The 21,088-nt window shown below is 41.6% G+C and overlaps 1 protein-coding gene across 9 annotated transcripts in view; it reads left to right on the top strand.

Annotated features, from left to right (window-relative positions):
• Nucleotides 1–21,088, top strand: part of SERAC1 (serine active site containing 1) — a 41,144-nt gene that overhangs the window by 260 nt on the left and 19,796 nt on the right. For 4 of the 9 annotated variants that reach the window (XR_014786742.1, XM_084827895.1, XM_084827894.1 and 1 more), the window contains exons 2-12: nucleotides 3,573–3,664; nucleotides 5,280–5,316; nucleotides 6,666–6,802; nucleotides 7,742–7,831; nucleotides 10,209–10,340; nucleotides 12,066–12,187; nucleotides 13,590–13,718; nucleotides 14,474–14,587; nucleotides 15,687–15,849; nucleotides 17,361–17,511; nucleotides 19,790–19,931. Coding sequence is in view for 8 of the 9 variants with exons in the window: in XM_084827894.1 (XP_084684020.1) it covers nucleotides 3,573–3,664; nucleotides 5,280–5,316; nucleotides 6,666–6,802; nucleotides 7,742–7,831; nucleotides 10,209–10,340; nucleotides 12,066–12,187; nucleotides 13,590–13,718; nucleotides 14,474–14,587; nucleotides 15,687–15,849; nucleotides 17,361–17,511; nucleotides 19,790–19,931 (1,309 nt within the window). In the remaining variant the exon portion in view is untranslated. The remainder of the gene's footprint in view (nucleotides 1–3,572; nucleotides 3,665–5,279; nucleotides 5,317–6,665; nucleotides 6,803–7,741; nucleotides 7,832–10,208; nucleotides 10,341–12,065; nucleotides 12,188–13,589; nucleotides 13,719–14,473; nucleotides 14,588–15,686; nucleotides 15,850–17,360; nucleotides 17,512–19,789; nucleotides 19,932–21,088) is intronic. The other 5 variants (XM_084827898.1, XM_084827896.1, XM_084827900.1 and 2 more) reach the window with 3 other exon arrangements.

Raw genomic sequence — 21,088 nt, 5'->3', positions numbered from 1 at the left:
ACTCCCTCCGCAGTCCGGAGCAAGGAGTTTTCAGAGCAGGGGCGATATTCTGGTCTGTCAATAAACGATAGTCTTCTGCGCACAGCCGAAGGGTTGCATCCAGCGTCAGCCCTATTCTGAGTTGACCCATTGAAATGAATGGGACTTAAGTTAGGCCAACAGCGGACGCGACCCTTATTTGCGAGCAAGCTTCCTTGACCTCGGTAAGGCTTGCTTCTAAATGAAACACGCCTCGGGTTGCGCTGTATAGAAGTGCTCTGTAGAGATCCTTCACTTCTAACCTGCGTAAAATAGTTATTCTGGTTAATGCCACTATACACAACCCTGAAACTAGTCGCCTCACCAGTCCCACGCATTTGGAGGTGTTCTCAGGAATACTTGCTGCAGAGTAGTTAATCTGGTTTCCAGGGCTGATTTGCAAACCACTCCAAAACTGAAGTGTGGTGTTCAGGCAGTTTTGTTTGCCTTGAAGGCCACTTTCACAAGTGATGAAATCCCTCTTCTTTTGTTTTTGATTATTTCTCAGACGTATGGTGTATGACAGCCTTTCCTAATCTGGCACCCTCCAGATGTGTTGGACTGCAACTCCCATAATTCCCAGCCAGCATGGGATGAAATACCTACATTGGTTAGAATATACAGTCAGTTTTAAATTGTTTTTCCCACTGCCTTGCATATGATGATCATATGTGGCACATTCCAGGCTATGAAGGGTTCACTTGTGAAAATTGACAGGGAGCTAAGCTTTCAGGACCATCCCCACCCATATACCTCTTGAAACACTTAGATTTACATTGAATATCCTTCTCTGTGTCCTTGTACCAAGCACATAGGATCAGCTTTCTTGGTCATGGCAACACACCTGTGAGTGGCCTCCCAAGGGAGGGCCATTTACTCATTTGCTGCTATCCTTCCATTTCATTATAAAGACATGGCTCTGACAGAGCATTTGAGGGAGGACATGTTTAGCAGTGCTTCTGTATTCAGTAGTTATCGTGGGTGATTTTAACTGTTCTGCTGGGCTGCATTCTCTAAATCATGTTATAATGGTTCTTGTAAAGTTGACTCAGCTGCTATGGGGAGATGGGGTCTTTTTAAAATGGAAAGGCGTAGAATGAAGTTGCATATGTATGTACTTGACATAACTCCACTGAAATGAATGGCACCTACTTACAAGTAAACTTGTTTAGAATTAAGATTTCCAATTCTTTCAGTTCTGGAGAGGATAAACAAATAAAAAGGATGCAGATTATGACACGATGGGTTCTGGTTTGCAGACAGCTGGTTCACAATCTGACCACTAATTTAGCAGTGGAAAAGTGAACCAAAATAGGATAAAGCCCATTAGACACCATGGTCTAGTCCCATACATTATTCTTATAGTGTGCTGATGATGCCACAATCAAAAGTGTTGAAAGGATCTTGTCTCCCAGTATTCTTTACTGTGTATCTAGTAATTGAGAACTATGTGTTGGGATATAGTAGAGCAAGAAATACATTAGTTTAGGATGCAATCCTATGATGATAGGCAGCTGCGTCCTAACTCGGAGGCGACCCCCTATCTTCTCCTCTGCACTCCAGCCACCCTGCATTCATGGCTAGACGGCCAATTTCAGCTGTCTAACCACGGGAGCGGCAGGCGGGGGGGAGGCCGGACGACACATAGGAAGCATCATACCAGCACTTTCATGCTCCCTGCGTCCTTTGAGCCCAAAATTCCCATCCTTAGGGGAGGTTCCCTTAAAATCTGCATAACTACTGTAAAGCCCATGTTGTCACGGAAGCAAGTAGTCTGAGAATGATAGGATGAAAATACGTTTGGCCATTTTCCTTGTGACTGGAACAACTTTCAGGGGTCATTTCCTTTCCCTCCCTCTTCCTCTCTCAGCTTCCCAATTATGTCCTGCACTGAAGCTTCCCTTCAGTGAGCACCCCAATAATACGACCTCTTCCCACTACATTAAAAAAACCTCCCCCAGCCATAGCAATTAGGGTCTTCAAACCCACCTCCGTTTCTCTCATTCACCCACACAGTTAGCCTCCCCCTTCCAATAAGAACTCCTTCCCATTATATGAAAGCATAGACAGACTCGCCCCTCTTCCATTGTAGGGAAAGGGAGTGTTCTAAGCCCCCACCCAAGAAGCCCCACCCATACCTTCACTTGGTCCTGAAAAACAAAAAGTGAGACAGGGCGGGAGAGAAGAAAAAATGCTGCCTTTCTCTCACCTGACCTGAGCCAGAGCCATCCAATATGGCCCTGGTCTTGCACCCTGCCCACTCCTGCCATGTCACCCCACCCACTACTCCCCCCACAATCAAAAATACACAAACCCCACCCATGTGCACAGCATCACGGGAGGAGGAGGAGCAGCAGCCCCTCCTTCCTTGCTCTGTTATTCATCCAGTTCAAAACAATACAATCCGAGAGTGGGGGCATGGCCACTGCCTGTAGCAACCACCTCCAGGCCTAGCAGTACCCTGTGAAGCATGCCTGTGAAGCAAATTGAATAAAAACAAACCCAAACAGAAACACAAAAAAGGAAAGTGGAAGGATACAGATAATGGAGGTCGAAAACACATGATGTCAGATCAGATGCTGTTTGGCCTGGAGCAAATAAACTGGCACTGAACCATAGAGCAAAAGGAGACTGTTTGTGCTGAAGCAATATACTGTTTTGCTATTAAAGCTCGAGCTTTGAATGTTTTTGAAGTTTCAGCATTTTCTGTATGTCTACACTGCTCAAGCTTCAGTTTAAAACAAAAATGAGCAAAATCAGTCCGGTATATCTCTAGTGATAACCTTACACTACTGTATTCTTATATAAGATTCACTGCTCTAACTTTGCCTTCTTCCAATTAATCAGCTTTGCTAAGCTGTTTTAAATTTTTTATGGTACATTTCAACAAAAAGAAAACAGATCAGGAAAAAGGAAAAATAGTATATAAAATAAACAGTGAACATATACAGTATAACTACATGTGTTAAAAGTATCCGTTTCATTGCTTTCAATTTGCTAAGGTAACTAAGCTGCATCTTTGCACTGGATGTGACTTGATCAATTAGTCATCCCTTATGGAGAGATGCAGTAGAATTACCCACTCTCACAGTGAATTCTCTATTCTCTCTCTTTCTCTCTCTCTCTATCTGCATGAACCACTGTTTTAAGCTTGCATCATTTTAATGAAAATGGACACTTGAGTGCTAAAAGTAAATCTTTTTGGTGTACAAGTGTGAACTGTGCCTCCAATTGTAATTCAGAAAAAAGTTACCTCAACTATTAGAAGTTTGGGAATGATGATGTAATTCCTCATGCTATTGAGAGGGAGCTGCAGGTTTTGCATATCGGGCAGTCCATTATTTGTCCCTGCAACACGTATCTGATTCCCAACGTAGTATGTGGAATCCTTGTTAATGGGCATCCGGGACAGAATTCAAATGTTTCCTGAAGAACATGCGGTTTCTACACTGTCTAGGCTACAGCAATCCCAGACAGCTGGCAAATGGAACTAAAGTGTAAGAGAAAGCACTTTGTAGACTTACCTGCTAAATTGGTATTTCATACCTTTACAGAATGTCACTGGCTGCTTATTGTGGGATCTGCTGTAGAAAGATAGCAACTTTAGGTACCGCCCAGAAAACTGACAAGTCATGGAAAGATTTCAGTAAGTGCAATTTTATTATTACTTACCTAAGAGAAACACATCAGTGATTATTTTCTCTGATGAATGGTATCCCAGATGGGCTCATCAGCTGGAGTTTGGTTGCAGGTCCTTTCTTAGCCTATCTAGGGATGTTGCATGAGGATGTCAGCTTTTATGCTAGGAATGGATTAGAACAGCTCTCCAGGTAATATTTGCTTGGAAGATTTCCTATTCTAATTCCATAGAATTAGAATGGGAAATCTATTGCTAGGATTGCTAAGGAGTTCTTGTTTAAGACAATAACAGTGCATGTTTAGACAGAAAAAAGTCCTACAACTCTCTTCTTTCCCCAGCAAGCCATGCTGGCTGAGCAATGCTGGAAGATGTAGGACTTCTGTCTGTCTAAACATGCATAGGATTGTGCCCTAAATGGTTGATAAGTTAGCCACAGTCAGTTCTGTTTTCCTTGGGATTTTCCTGTTCTGTTTTCTGGAATAGGAAATGCACATATCATGGGAAACATCAGTGAGTCCAAGGAACATTTCATAGTCATACTCATATGTGTATGGGTATTTTCCATTATATATATTACAATGGTAGAGGATGGGAATCAAGGTCTGTTTGTTGGTGCTACACTTGACAGTTACATCCCTGATTTTCATTACCTTCCACCTCCTACCAGCAAACTCATGATCTCTATGTGTATACTGTGACCATATGGTGAATTCTGATTCACCAATTTTCTGGTGAATTCTGATTCATAATTTAACCATATTAAATTGAATTAAACCATATTTTAAAAAGCAGAGTAGCTTAAATATTGTTCCTTAACACAGAAGGCTAATGACAGGCAAGCTTACCTTTCTGTCACATGCTGTTGACCCATAGTCATCTGGGGAAAAGTTGAACAACGTTGATCAGTGCAATCAGCAAAAGTTATACAGCTAATTACAGCTTGATTTTCAAAGTGTTCTACTTATGCAATATAAGTGAAAGTAACTTCCAGTGATAGAGCCCATTTAGAATTAGAATAATATGTGAACCATAATTAGTAATTTAAAACTTGTCAGGATGATGGTGGAAGGAAAATACATGCATAAAAGCAACAAAGTACCTTCTTCTAATGGAAACAAAAATGACTTTGCAAAGCTAATCTAATGCAAGTTTACTCAGAAGTGAGTCCCATTAAATTCAGTGGGCTTTATTGCCAAGTAAGTGTGCCTAAGATTGTAGCTGTGCAACCTGATCTGAAGCATATTTTCTCATAAGTAATCCTAATAATAATAATGAATTTGGTGGGTCTTACTCCTAGATAAGTGCATATGATTGCAGCCTTAGTGCCTTTACTGCATCTTTTTAAAAACATTGACTTGGATCCAGAGTAAGGCTGCAGTCCTGTACCTAGGAGTAAGCCTCACTGAACCTAATGAGACATCTCAGTAGACAAATATAGGATTGCACTATAAGTTGGTTGTATTTGAGTCGTAACTTTTCACATTGTTTTCAGTGAGATCTAAGTGCAGTTAATTAGCATACAGCCCATTTTTATTTCTGAAGTAATGGCATAGTTTAATATGTTAATACTGAAAACTGCCTTTTTTGCATATACGGTGACTCTGAGTTTTTAATTTTTAAGGGAAAATTGCAAAGTTAACTGGCTCACTTATTCTGGGGTAAGTTTTAACTAGCAAGCATCTATTTTGTTTATAAAGTTAAAACTGTAGTAGTATGATATTTGTCTCTTTTGTATATATATAACCTGAAAATAGGGCAATGAACTTTTAAAAGTAGAATGCTAATTTTTTAGTTGTCACTTTGAGTGTCTGTAGCACATTATGTATATCACTGTGCTCTAAAAAGTATGGTTAGGCAACTTACCCAGCACTGAAGACCATTTCAGAAATAAATTATGAGCAAACATATTATACAAAATATATAGGGGTGTTTTTTTAAATACAAATAGTCAGTTATTGCATTTAGTTTATTATTTGAAAATTGGCACCCTCAAATGTGAGGCAACTGAGTCACCCCTTGGAAAATCTTAATAATTGTACTTTAGAAATCACGAGTGCTGGAAAACAGTTGATCTGGGCTCCTTTTTGGCTTTCCACTTCGTTTCTAACTCAATAGCAATGTTTGCCTTCCTAGTGTCAAAATTGACATTTAAAAGAAATATTTTCATGCTCATTTCAGGATTGTGTAAGCTGTGTGGTGCCAACCATGCTGTGAGGCAGTGAATGCTGTGACAGTGTAATTGAGTGGCATGTGCTGAAATAGAAATTCTTCCAGCCTTGTGACTGTCCCTTGACCTCCATGTTAGCATCAGCTTAATACTATGGATGCTAGCAGTAGCTTAATACTATGGATGCTATTGCAAAAGGCCTGGAACTAGCTTTATGCAAGAATGTGCAGGCTTGGGAATAAGAAGGGAGAAATGCAGGTGTTTTGGTAGTTTGTCCTCTTCTGTGCTCCCTCTTGCTTCTTTGCTGCCAGTATGGATGCTGTCTTCCATATTTTTAATATTGGAGACCATGTATCAGTACTTCCCAAATTGTGTGCTTTAAGAGAACTACTAATATGCTATAAGGGTAATTAATTAATTGAAGATGCCTGTAAGTCCAAACCGCTTATTGACAGAAGAGTCTGTCTGCTGCATCTCTGCCTGGTTTCACTGCTCTGGCCTGGCTGCTTCTTAGTTAGGATCTGATCCTGGTTTGGAGGGAGCCCTTCAATTAAAGTTATCTGGCTCAGATGTCGCAGGGAAACTGTGGCTTAAGAAATCAAGACAGTTTTGCTGAAGCAGGGCACGGGACGGGCAGGGAACTAGTGCATGGGGCATATGGTTTGCTCCTGGGCTGATAAAGCATGGTTTATTGGACCAGGATCATGATGTCTGAACCATACTGTTATGTTTAAAAATCAGAGAATCATGCACTGAGATGGGTCCAACTTTCACCTAAGAGAAGTCAATTTTAAATTTGTACATTAATACATGTACTGATATCTATCTTTCTTTTTTAAGTGGTTGTATCTTTGCTACATATGAGGTTCTGGCTTTAAGGAAGTTACTCTCTTTCGATACCCAAGTGGTACAGCAAGAAAAATTAAAGTCCTACATTTATTTACAAACAGTTTCTTTAGATCCAAGTGAGTATCAAGGTAAGAAACTACTGGGTTGTTGCTTTAATAAGAAAGAATTAAGTGAGCAGCTTGAGAAAAGGGGATGATAAAGGAGAGCTTGAAAAATAACATATGCATCCTGGGTATTTAAGAAAGGGCATTACTCACTTGCACTACTGAGATTATTGGAGAAACTTTCCCCATTGGGGCCAGGGTTTTGCCTATATTATGTTTAAATTCAGTTGAAGAATCCTCTCTCTCCCCCTCTTTTAACTGGATTTTTTAAATGGGATCCTTGGGACAACTTTCAAGAGTGCTCTGCCGATGTTACCCCTCTTTCCCACTTTCCCACAAGCCAGGACAAGCAGCCAAGCCCTAGCAAACCCCAGGCATACCTGGGAGTTGACCACCTGGTGTCAATAATGCTCCTTCCTTGCCTGACAGGTTTTATCTTAGGGCTCCTTCACACACTGCTTTTATCCTGCGATTGAGATTGCTCCTTCATGGAAGTTTGCGGGCTCTTCACGTGATGCCATGACCTTGCCGTGACTCTCCAGGGCGTCTCCTGCACCAAATGCCCTTTGTTCCATTTTTAAATAGAGTGCAGATCATGAGCTATCAAATTACCCCGTTGTGCTCTGCTTCAGTTTCCTCAGTGAAAAGAGTTAAAGCGGCAAGAAGAGGAGGGAGATCAATGAAAGATAATGGAAGACTCAGATACAGGGAGAAGGGGGGGGAAGAAGCGGGTGAAAAAGGGAGTCAGTTGTGATCCTGCATTTAAAATGGAAGCAGAAAGCCCCATTTTAAATGCAGGATTTTAGGCGGGTGTAGAGATGCCCTCGGTCAGAGCCCAGAGATTTTCTGTGGGAGGGGGAGGCTTCAGTATGAAGAAGGATGCAGGTGATATTCTTATACTTAATATGACCGGAACTTCATGTATTGTTATGACCCTAACTAAATCTGCATTGGTTTTTATAGGGATTACTTATCAAGTGAGAAAGGAGCTTCACAAAGCAGCAAGGAAAATTCTAGAAACAAATGCTAGAATTTTCCGAAGACCATTTGATGGTAAGTTTGATGGAATCTGCTAAAAGTTAAGAATTGCTAGGTCAGGTCAATGATCCATCTAATTTAGCACTTTGTCTCTGGCGGTGCCCAGTGAGATGTCCTGAGTGCTTCAGAGTAGGGCATGATACTGAAGACTTCATTCCTACCTTCCTTACTGCCTTGCGTACTGCCTGTGTTTTGTTTACCCCACTCACTCCAAACCCAGTTCCTTGGGTTCCTATTCTGCAGGCTGCTTAGCTAGTGTGGTCACCTTGCCTCTTGGGTTCTGTGTGCAGCTTCTCCACTTGGTTGCTATGACTTTGCATAGCACCTTTTCTCTGCTTTTGCCTTGGTAATTCTGTCTAGCATGCATGCTCTAACTTCATGTTGCCATCTTTTTCACAGCAGAAGCTCTGTGCCTTTGACAGCTCCATGATTCAGATTCAGCTTTCCCCGTTGCTGCATCTCCATACTGGAAACACATTACATTTCTGCTTGTCCTGCATATGACAAAGACACAGGGCCTCTGCTGGAAAAAAAAGTGCCAACTCTACTCTAGCCTGATAAAGGTGATTACAAAGGTGATTTGTAGGATTACAGTGATCCTAATCCTACAAAGCACTGAGCCCTTGTAATGTGACACAGTCATTGCAGTAGCCTCTGCCAGCTGCTGGTTAATTTACTATGCTTAAATTACCTTTGTCATCAAAGATGTTGTAGATTTTCAGTTTAGAGGTGGAAGCTGGGGACCCTATTCATTCTTATTTGAAAGAACTTTCCATTGAGATCAGGGTCCTGAGTAAATATGTTTACTACAGAGGTGTAAAACTGATCCTCAGATGCTTACTCTGGTGTAATTCCATTTATTCCTATTTTGTAATCCTTGTTCACTAGTTCTGGCCATGAAGCTTATGCTTCAAAGTTCAGGGCATATGAGTGTGTTATTTTTCAAAAGAATTATATCTTTGATATTTGTATTTATTAGATGCCTTATAAACAGCTTTTCTATGGGTCATACAAATCAGTTTCAAATAAGACCACAGTACAATAAAAATCCAACAGTAAGGGCCAGTTTGCGAATCACGGTGGCAGTTAACCGAAGATTTGGTGAGATGTGCCCTGTGGGCGAGCCACTTCCATTTTCTGTAAACAACCTCTGATCGGCCTAATCAGAGATTGTGAGCGTGAGATATGAACCTGGATGGGTTGTTTAGGGGCTATACAACCCAGTGACTGACCCAACAACAAACCATGGGTTAATCACTGGGTTATTTAGCCCCTAAACAACCCAGCGATCCAGGTTTGCATGTCACACTCTCAACTTCGGATTGGAGATTGTATACAGAAACTGGAAGTGGCTCGCAGCAGGCTTGTGCCCCTGCGAACCGTGGGTTAAATAACCCACAATTTGCCACTGTGACATGTGAACCGGGTCTAAATCTTAAAAAAAAACACCCAATATAAAACTCCAAAACATCCATCCAACACAATAAAATGCAACACAAACCACAGGACTTAAAAACAAGCAACCAGTACAGGTGCTAAAACAACTATTAATGCCATGGAGACTAAAATAACATGATACTAAAAAGGCCTGGGAGAACAGAAAGGGCTTACGCCTGGTGTCAAAATATCAACAAAGTGGGTATTAGTCAAGCTTCCTGAGGAAGAGTATTTCATAGCCAGGGGGCCGCCCCCCAAAAAGCCCTTCTCTCATGGCCACCCCCCAGATTTTGGATTGAGGGGGCACTTGGAGTAGGGCCTTCATAGATGATCTCTGGGCATGGATAGATATATAAGGAAGGAGGCATTCTGTTGGATGCTGCTGTGCATACTGTGTAGAATGGATATTAATACCTGAAATCTGCTTTTCACAACTTATTCTTGCCGGATGGTGCATTCAAGAAAGGAACCATTTTCAGTTCTGCCCTAGCTCAGCCAGTACTGTCTGCTTTTGAATAACCATGTTTTAAGATAGCTATTGCAGCACAATGGCAAAAAGACTGAGCTGTGAACCAGGAAACCATTTCAAAACTTACCTCTGCCATGAACTTGTTAAGTGATCTGAGGCTAGTAATTATTTTTCAGCCTCCTGTCTGCATGATTGAGAAAGATATTATTGACCTACCTTACATGATTTGCATAAAGGATATTGAGATAAAGTATGTGAACCACTTTCAGCACAATATATAAAGTATGATGAAATACAGAACAACAGTTTTATTAGTATATAGCTCACGTGGCCATTTCTTCTCTTCTGCTGCACTTTCATCTTATGTCTCTGTAACGTCGCTCATGAAATAATGCAGTCTTACATAGCATGCTTTAAAATGTCGCGCTGGAAGAGGTGTAGTAAAGTAACTATAATAATTTGAAATTGTTTATTTTTTGGGTAAAGAACGCTTCAGTACATTTGATGCAGAAGAGCATGAGTGTGCCTTGTGGCTCCTTGTGAAAAGATGCCAGTCAGAAGATAAAATGGTCCGAATACAAGCTGTGCAGGAATTGGCCTCCAATCATTATTGGCGTGGTAATGTATTCTATTTGAATAGCTGCAACATTTTAACTCGTGACCATGAGCTCCCAAATGCTACTATGAAAAGAACCCTTTGGCCAACAGATAGAAGCAGTCTATTGGATAGTTCTCTTGTGCAAGCCCTATTTCATCCTTTCTCAACCTGGTGCCCTCCAGATGTTTTGGACTTCAATTCTCATCAGCCCCAGCCAGCACGGCCAATGGTCAGGAATGCTGGGGGTCGTAGCCCAAAACATCTGGAGGGCGCCAGGTTGGGAAAAGCCACTTATTGAATAAATGGAAGCACTGCAAGAGGACACTCATCATTTCAGTGGAGCATGTGTAGGAGAACTTCTCAGTGGGTTGGAACCTCAGCTTTTTCTCACATCCAGATTATGGTCACAGCTGTGGACCAACACTGGATAGATTTCTGATACATTAGGAAAATCACAGTTCCTTCAAAGCCATAGTTTGCAGCCTTTTCACTTCTGGCATCCCCTTTTACCTTAGCCTTCAATTAGGGATCCAGTTTAATTTTTTTAGCAAACCTGTCAGCTTTTCTCCATCTTTCTCCTGCACTTAAAAATCTTGAAGAAAACAAAAGGAAATAGTGATGCCATGATGTGATCCACTTTAAGTTGGAGCATAACCCAGTTGTGAGCTGCAACTAGAGCAGATTTAAAACAGTCCTTTAACATTTCTTTTACGCTTCTGTTATCAAAACGATTTTGGTGTGCTTTTAGCTACCCTCTCAAAATTTAATCTGGTTTTGGACAGCAAAGAATACAGAAGCATGGGTTTTAAGGCTCTTAAGTGCAGTCACTAAGCCAGCCCACAGGAAACTGCTCAGGAAAGCTCCTGAGCCATGGGACTGTGCAATCCCCGAGCTTGTTTAACCATGAACTTGAATGAAAAGAAGAGGAACATTTTGGGTTTTCTGCTATTCTCTTGTGCAAGTTCTCTTGTGCAAGCCCTATTTCATCCTTTCCCAACCTGGTGCCCTCCAGATGTTTTGGACTTCAATTCTCAGCAGCCCCAGCCAGCACGGCCAATGGTCAGGAATGCTGGGGGTCGTAGCCCAAAACTTCTGGAGGGCGCCAGGTTGGGAAAAGCCACTTATGAAATAGGGCTTGCACAAGAGAACTTGCACAAGAGAATAGCAGAAAACCCAAAATGTTCCTCTTCTTTTCATTCAAGTTCATGGTTAAACAAGAAAACATTTTGGGTTTTCTGCTATTTGCTTAAATATTTGACAGAAGGCTCTCTGTTGCTGAATGAACAATTTTTGACACCAGTTTTCAGCTTGGTTCTAGCTACAACCCCCTCACTGAAGTCCAGTGCTGTAAAGATTATATTGCCATCCCTGTGAGTGCCTGATGTCTGTATCCTTAAAAATTCATTTGACAAGTTCAGTTTTAAAATTCTAAATGCAGATACTATGGTTTAGTGTAGGTGTTACACCTGCATTTTTTCCTCTCACTGTCCTCACCCTACAAAATGAACTATTTTTATTATCTTATATCTATTTGCCACTGTTGGGCATACAGTCCCTTCCAAATGGAGGGATAGAAAGTCTCCCCCTTCCCTTATTATACATCCACCATGAATTACCATATGTCCTCACTTGCTTTTATTTAATTGCAAACATGTATTGCTTGTTCAGGCTTTATAAAGCTTTATAAATAAAGGGAAATAATTAAAATTACTTAGAATCCTAACTCTATGTTTATTCTAATGCAGATTATCAATATAGGACAGCTGCCCAATCCATTGATCAGAGAACTGCTATCGGTTTAGCTCGAAGTAAAGATGCTGACCTGCGATTTTTCCTGCCACCTCTTTTTTTACCCAAACAAGGACATGTACGTATAATAAATTCCAGACACCCCTTGTCTAGCAGCGTCTTTTCATAGAAGTATTTGAGAGCTCTTGCCCAGGACTTAGCCCATGGTAGCTAGCCTAAGTTAATAGCTAATGGACAATTCCATCTGTGTCGACAGACATAACACTGAAATCTAAGAGTATTTATTTGACATTTCCTAAGTTGTAGGTAGACTTCTTTATCTAGTCCATGTTGCTGTTGGTGACTGACTACAGGATCAGGACTTAAATCTAAGGCAGGAACGAGGGGTAGTCTGGGATGAAAAGGATGAGTAGTCAGTTCTGAAAATGGCAGGTGAAGATGAGACTTGGAATATGTCACAACACAACACCTATGGAATCCATCAGAGTACAGGCGCAGGGGCTAGCACAGAGGGATGTGCTCCACCCTGCGTACCATGCACCACTCAGTCCATAAGGACTGAGCTGATGTCTGTAGACAGACAATCAGTCCAGAGCAGGAATGGGAAGGAGCAACAGAACAGAACACAGAGACTGAAGGAGGATGGACCTGAGGGAATGCAGAAAGGTGAGGAACAGCAGGGCTATTTAATACAGGCATATGGTTCGGGGAAAAAGTAAGGTGAAGGATCAGTGGGGCCCAAGAACTAGGTAAAGTGGACTGCTACTCAGGCTTGGGAAGCAGTTAAGCTCAATAGGTTATAGGAAATGTAGGGCACAGTCAAACTACACAACAGAGTACTCCTCCAGGCTGGGTGGTGCTTGTCTTTCTATGCTAGCCTTGTGTAGAGGGTGCAGAGGGGTAGGGATTGTGCTGGATATTATAACACGGAGGACATTGCATTCTGATGTCTTGTTCCTGATAATGTGACTAAAGGGTACACACAAAGGTTCCAAGGGCAGATATGGCAAGTCTTGGGACTAGCAATAGGCAGAAACATCTAGAGAAATACTCATCTGTGTACCAGATCTGTAAGTGCATTTGGTCCAAATTGTCGTTATTTTTAGGTGGCCCTTTCTATCCATATTCAAGGGGCCAAGATGGAACAGAAAGAGTCAGTCTCTGAGAGCGCAATCCTATCCACATTTAGACAGAAATAAATCTGACAATACCCAGGATTCCCCAGCCAGCATGGCTGGCTGGAGAATGTTGAGAATTGTAGGGGGGTTTTCTGTCTAAATATGCATAGGGTTGCACCCTAAGGTATGTAAGACCCCTGCTGTAGAGGGCTTTAGAAGCTGAGACCGGAGCCTTTAATGACAGTTGACCAGCTCACATCAGAAAAGCACCACTCATCTAGCTTTCTGGCTTAACATCACTTTTGGGAATGTATTGACTATTGTTCCATGTTCTCACATAATTTCATGATGTCTGCTGTTGCCAGAGATGTTGACAGAAGCGTTTTTGGTTTTATGGTGTAGATATCTTGTTCAGAAGATGAACTTCGACTGTTGCTGGCAGCTTTACCTCAGACAGATCTTGATCAGTGTGTACAATATTTCACATCTTTGGCTCTAACAGAAAGCAGTCAGACTATCGCTGCACAAAAGGTATGTTCCTCAATCCTAAGAGTATGGCATAAATGGAATACTCTATATCAAAAGCTATGAAGGCTCTGAGCTACTGATGAAGGCAAAAGGTTTAAGAAAAAATCCTTATCTGTTTTTACCTGCACTATATTCCAGCTAAGCTCAGGAGCCATTCTACCTGCCGGTAAGTTGCTAATGTTTGTGGACTCTTCTATACCAGTAGGAGTGACAGCTTGCTGGTCAATTATTGGCTTATTTCTACTTGTTCATATGTTCCAGGCATGGGCCTTCCTTGAACCCACCTCCTTGGGTTCAAGGAAGGTTCCTGCAATGGGACTTCTTTTTTGCGTTCAGATGTAGAGTCAGCATAACATAAAAACTAGTATTTACTTTTTTAAAAAATAGAAAATTAAAGTTACATTCCCATATTGAATATTTGAATAGGTTGCCTGGGAGGTAATTTTAATAGCAGGGAGCTCTGCCCACTCCTGCAGTGCCTGTGCTGCTATCTTGCTGGTCCGTCCATTTCTTGGGAAGAGGCATCACCTTACTAACTAGTCCTAGCTAGCGGGAACAGGAAGGAATAGGAAGTTTCAGCCCTTCTAGAAATTGGGACCTTATTCCTTTTGCTCAGTCAATTTGATGGCACTCTCTAGGATTATGCCTACTCCTTAAAAGCAAGCTACACAAACCTTGTTGTTGTAAATAAACATTTTAATTTTAATTCACTGTTCTGAAATTAATTGAAATTCATTTCTGATTCATTTTTCCTCCAGGGGGGCTTGTGGTGTTTTGGTGGAAATGGCCTTCCTTATTGCGAAAGTCTCAGTACTATCCCTGCAAAGACTGTAGAACTCTTCTGTTTACAAGCCTTAGTGCAGCATTCCAAGGTAATTTAGCAGAAACTCAAATCTTAAACTGGTGCAATTTTTATTTAGATAGATAGATAGATAGATAGATAGATCGATAGATCGATCGATCGATCGATAGATAGATAGAATTATACTACCTTTGAAGGCCAAAATGGCCTTCTCAAAGCAGTTCAAAACATAATATCATAAACCATATTAAATGTCAAATACAAAATTCACAGTAATAGCCATCTAAAAATAATTCATTCTAAAATCAGCTGTAAAATGGCAGCAACTGCTAATTAAGACTGGAGCATAGATCAGGACCATTATCGATTAAAAGTAGATGTAAGCAACCAGGTCTTTAGAGTCCATTTAAAACCAGTCAATGAAGGAGAACAGGACAAAGAAACTGGCTATTTCAGCTATGTTCCCTTTTTTAAATCCTGAAGCTTTGATCTATGGAACTCCCAGCCACAGTGTTGAATAAAATTCTCAGATATTCCTCACGTGCTGCCACCAAAATAAATCCTGCAAAAACTGATGGGAAGAGAGAGAAACCAGGTCCCCTTTCTTCTCTGTGGAGGAAAGAAGGGGTAGGCTCTTTCCCTTTAATTCAGTTTTTTTCAGGAACCAGCAGTGAGGTAGTGCGTTCTCCAGAAACTCAACACTCAAGAGAAAAACGCTTCTTTTCCTCCACAGAGAGTGGAGAGGACAGGAGAGGATGCCTCTGTCCTGCTGGTTAGGCTTTGGAAGAAAGCATTAGATTGGTTCACTGCTGTGTCCTGCAAAAGCCCTATGAGAAGGGAGAGAATCAGAGGAAAGACTAAAGTTTCCATTTGTTTCTCTTCTTGTTGGATTTTTGCAAGAAACAGTAGTGAGGCATGACTGGTGCTTTCCGCAAGGGGAAACTCTTCTTTCCTCTGTTTCTCTCCCTTCTTGTAGGGTTTTTGTAAGGGATGTCAAAGATTTTTCACATGACATGATTTTGAATGTCACTGAATGTATAATTTTTGTCTGTTTCTGGAGAGACTCTTGATGATGAAAAAATTGCCCCTTTGTGTATTGCATAATTTCGTGATAGATCTTCATAATTTTGGATGTTTACAGATCACTGTTGTATTTCCCACGAACATAGGTTCCTAGTCATTGTGATGACATTGAATCAAATAGAGGGCTTCAACTGCTGCAGAAATTATATCATCTTCGTAGAGATTCTCCCAAAATACAAAGAAGCATAATTCACATAATTGGGAATATGGCACTGGATGAACGACTTCATTTACCTATATCACATGCAGGTAATAGGCAATGCTTATTGGCCTCAGCAAAATATAAAAATGGGGAATTAATGATGAACAATATTTCAGCCTTTTAGAGAGCAATCCCCTAGACAGCGTCTGGGGGGACATAGGATTGTTCGGTTTCCTGGATCCGAGCTCAAAGACAGCACTCTGAGCTTGGAGCCAGGAAACTGTGCTCCCATCACCCTGCCCCTCCCCCTCGTAGCTGGCACAGAGATAACCACCCTGGTTACCTCTCTGCACTCGGTAAGCGGAGATGAGGGAAAGGGGGTGTTCCTGGGAGTGAGGAGGGGAGGAGGCTGGGGTGGCTGGCTTATGACTTTCCCTATCGCCTCCCCAGCCTTCTTCCCTCCCCCTCCCCAAAGCCTCCACTAGACAGATGAAATCATCCGTTTAGCTGAAATGCAGCATGGGAGGCACCTTGTGCCTCCGCTCTGCATTGGATGCACGTAGACCTCCAGGTTCAGAGGCTTACATGTACCCAAGGCGCAACCCACAGGACTGCACCCTTAGTCATTCCGCCATGCAGTAATTTAAAATTCAAGGGGTGTAGATGTGTCGTTCAGATAGTGAAGTGCATCTAAGGTAATGCACAAGTGGGCCTAAGGTAAATACTTGGGTGAAAAGAAATAATTGCTGAGATTGTGCATAAATCTTAATAGAAGATCATGTTTATGGGTAAGTGTATCCTATTGCTGTAGGTGTTTTTTTATTTAACAGGTCTATTTGTATAAGCTGAAATGGTTGATAAGAACAGACATACTCTCAATTTGAGAGCTGCGTATTTATGTTTGCAAAAGGGGGTGGTCTGGGAGTGTCTTCCACCCCCTCTGTGTATTAAGCCTATATTGCAGTGGTTCTGGAAGCCATGCAGTTCCCTGCTCAGGGTTCCTTTCCCTTGGTGGAAATGAAGGAATTAATGATTCAATTAAATAAAATAATTAAAACTCTACTTTTCCTGGACTGTACTACTGCAGGTAGGAAGTTGCCTCTTTGAATGCTCCCTCCACACAGAAAAATAGTATGTTAGAGAGAAGGCTAGGCTAGCTCCTTCTTCCTTATGTGCTAGCTTCATGAGCGCAGGGAAGTTTTTATTTTTGTAGGAGAATATTTAAATGTGCAACACCCCTTCCCCCATAGGCTGAAGTACAGTCCAGAAAAAGCTTTACCAGTTGATTCTTCTGCATGTATAGGCAGGCCATCATCAATCTTTGACCTACTGGACTTTGTCCTATAAGAACATTTGCATAGTACCTTTAAAATATGAGCATGAGAAACAAAATCCAGCAGACCCCCAGATTGCTGTCTCTTGTAAACTAAGAAGCTAACAGCCTGCAACCCAGTTGTGAACTGCCAGAGAGGAATCTGCAAAAACACTGTGTATGTCTATTTGCTTTCCTACTGTACAGTAGAACATGTTATTTTAAAGGAGAATATTTAATAAAATTGTATGTCGTTCTAGTAGGTAAAAACCAATGATACATTTGCTTAACTTGATTCAACACTAGGTTGGGTTTCTGTACTAGCTGATATGATGAAGTCTCCACGTATCATGGAATCCTCACATGCAGCGAGAGCCTTGGCCAACTTAGACAGGGAAACGGTGCAGGAGAAATATCCAGATGGAGTATATCTTTTACACCCACAATATCGAACCAAGTAAGGAGGGGAGGCTCATATTGTTCTGCTACTTCATTAATGACAATGATCACTGGATGACTTGTATGTGCACATGAGCTATCAGAGATCTCCCATTGCAGACAAAAATGACTTGGCATCTCCTCAAAGTCAATGGCTGCATTTACACTAATTATGGTTAGTTTAAACAAGGCAGTTTCAGTAACTATGGTTTGAAGTAGTCCTGTTCAAAACTAATCAAGAATTAAAAACAACAGGGTACATAAGAACACATATTTATTAATTCGCTACAGTGACATCATTTGCATGACACAACAGCCCACCATGGCGTAATTTAACCACTGGGGCTGTTGTGTTGTGCCAGGTGCCTGCAGGCGCCATTTTTGCATGGTGCCTGAGGCTGCCCGGCTTGCCATAGCTTGCGTCATGTGAACCCAGGCAGTAGGGGTTATTTGAAGGTTAGACAACTCTCAAATAACCCACGGCTTGTTTTAGGGTTATTTGAGGGTTGTCTCAAACAGCCCCTGCCACTTGGGTGTCATGTGACATGGCAAGCTGAGTGCCTGCAAGTGCCATGCAAAAATGGCAGGTGCCCAGCACAATGCGACAACCCCTGCAGGTTAATTAAGCCATGGTGAGCCGTCATGTCATGTGAACCAGGTCAATGTGTTACTTCTATCATAATGATCTTTCATCAGGGAGATTCAGAAGAAAGACATTTTAAGATCTGAGTGTGCTGGCTCGTCACGCTTTGGTGTATGTTCTGTATTGGATCCAACCCCCCCCCCTCCTTTTGACCTATGAATAAAATAATCCCATTTGGGAATTTAGTTAAATATCTGGTGTGCCTGCTTACTAGAGATTCCTTCCCTATAGTCCTCCTCGTGATGCCTTATGCTTAACTCTGCCTACTGTGTTCAGCTTCATAAAGTTTAAGGATGCTCTTGGCCCAGCCAGGGAAATGCGGCAAAACACGGTGTGGTGGCAGTAACCTGCCTGGGCAGAAATTGGCTGTATTTATTTATTTCACATTGCTGAGCTTCCTAGGGCATACGTGTCACAGATATATCCATGTATGAAAGATACTTCAGGGAAATGATCCCAGAGAAAGTTCCTGTGTAGTTACTCTGTTTGACCCTGCCTCATTGATCCTTCTGACATTGTAAAATGTTGCTTCAAAAGGCCAAGGAAGAATTTACCTGCCTTTATGATTGTCTTGCATCATTTATTCTCCACTGATTCTCTGATAGTGCACAATACTCAGCAGGGAATAGGCTGAGTTAGGCACGTATTGAGATTTCTAACTCCCTCTTAGGGTATAAGCAGGGCATAAGATGTTATTCAGAGGCAGCCACTACAACCCATTTGCTTAGTCATAGGCCAATTCAGAGAAATTTTAGGTGCTCCTAAATTTAATCCTATGAAGTATTAAAATCTTAACACATGCATCAATTTCATTAATTTCAGGGCTTTTTCACCATACCTTTCCCCAGATTTGTCCTATTGACTCTGAGGGCAAGAGATTATTATTTTGGGAAGCAATATTTATAGACATGCATAATGTTATGCACTGTGTTTAATATCATACTACATAAAGTATAATATTCAAGTCGTCTGGACAAAAGAGGACTCTTAACAGTATGTTGTGATCATTTGCAAGCTATATGGTATTGTGATTATGGCAGTGAAGCCTCTGACACTTTCTAGCTGAGCTGGCATGTTGGCATGGACTGTTCAGCTTCTCAGGGAACTAAACCATTTGCAGTCTCCTTCTGTAAGGAGAGGGAACGTTGGTGGGATTAAAAGCTCATGCAAGCAGCCTGAGGACTGGGAATAGGTTCCAGGCTGTAGAGAACTAATGGACAGGGAGCCCAGAGGCAAGGAAGGTGAAGGGTACTGCAGAATAAGCTTGAGAAAAAGGGCAGAAGAGACAAGAAAACAAATCAAAAAGAAACTGGGGCAGGGGGCTTTGAAGAAACTTCATAGCACTTAAGATCAGGAAGGGCTGCATGCTGTGGAGGGGGATGAAAGGAGATAGGAGTGTTAGGGAGGCTAATCATAATACAGGATTGTTGAAAGAAGTGGTTGCTAGGTCTATAGTCTATGCCCTAATAGGAAAAGTATACTAGGTATGGCTTTTACTATTAATGCAGCATTGTGACCCGGCAACCGGAAGGACCCAGTGAGGACAAACAACACGTGGGAGATGGGACAGAATTTCACAGATTGATTTGACAGCAATTTCTTTGGTTGCGGGCTTCTAGTAATACTCTCTTTTACAATTTCTCTCCCCTACCAGTGAGCCCATTAAAGCTGATGTCCTTTTTGTTCATGGCCTTTTGGGAGCAGCATTTAAAACATGGCGGCAACAAGACATTGAGCTGTCAGCAGCTGAGAAGGAAGTGGATACAGAGGATGACTATACTGAATGTTGGCCAAAGGTATGGAGACAATAATCAGTGCTTAGTGGATACTTGCTTCTTCTTTTAAAAAAAAAAAAGAAAAGAGAGGGTAAAATCACTTGTCTTCCCTTTAGCTGCTTGTCGAGCTATCATGGAGTAGTGGACAGAGTGTTGGACTTGAACCAGGGAAATCTGGGTGCAAATCCCTGCTGAGTCATGAAGCTCACTGGGTGATCTCTGGAAGTCCTTATGTCTCAGCCTAAGCTACCTCACTGAGTGATTGTGAGGATAAAAATGTGATAACATTCTGAGCTACTTTGAACAAAGAGTGGGACACTAATATGATTAATGGCTATTACATCGCTTAAATTTTAAACAGCGGTTTCAGTTCCTAGTCCAAGCAGGAGTCATGGTTAGCTCTAGCTGTGGTAGCCATTACCACAGGTGTAACAGTTAACCAGGCCCAGCAACAAGAATTTGCACTGCAGAAGGAAGGGATCCGGGAAGAAGCTTGAACGTTTTGTCTCTTCAGCAGGCCCTGGCCTAACTAATGACATCACCTTGCATTCTTTGAAATATTCAGATAATATTAACCAAAGGTCTTGCCAGATTTCTCCTGCCTTGGGGGATGATGGATACGTGCAAAGTTGACTTCGAGTCAACTTTGCATGTATGTAATGTGGCAATACCTTTAAGTTTCACCAGAAAGTTCCCTTGCTAACATTAGCTCAAGATTCTCCTTAAACCCAGGATTGAGAATTGCTAAATTTGGTTTTGCAGGAATTTAATACCCTTTAACAGTTATTATTATTATTAAATTATTATTAAATTTATTAATCGCCCATCTGGCTGGTCACCCACAATGCTTCAGTTGCACAATGAAGCAGAAATTCTTTTCCCTTCACTGTATGTGCATACTGGAAAAGGCATCACCTGCTGAATTTCTGCTCCACACAGCTATTAAAGCCATAGGAGCCCTGTCAAAGCTGACAACCCAGCCTCTTTTAGCATATGTGATATCCTGTGTAGTTAGCTGTTTTGTAGATTAAGATGCAGAGGCTCTGATTCAGTGGTGGGCTTAACTAACTAACCATCCATCCAGAAAGACAAGGATGTCTCCTGGAGGATCAAGTTAAAATGATCTCTGCAGCCATATATTTCTTGGGCTGGGGAGCTCATATGCTAACACTGAATTA

Source organism: Heloderma suspectum, chromosome 1, assembly GCF_057233095.1.
Source record: "Heloderma suspectum isolate Gila_16-S chromosome 1, 16-S_ref, whole genome shotgun sequence".
Lineage (NCBI taxonomy): Eukaryota > Metazoa > Chordata > Lepidosauria > Squamata > Helodermatidae > Heloderma > Heloderma suspectum.
Note: the sequence above shows the minus strand (reverse complement) of the source record. Positions and strands in the feature narration are given on the sequence as shown.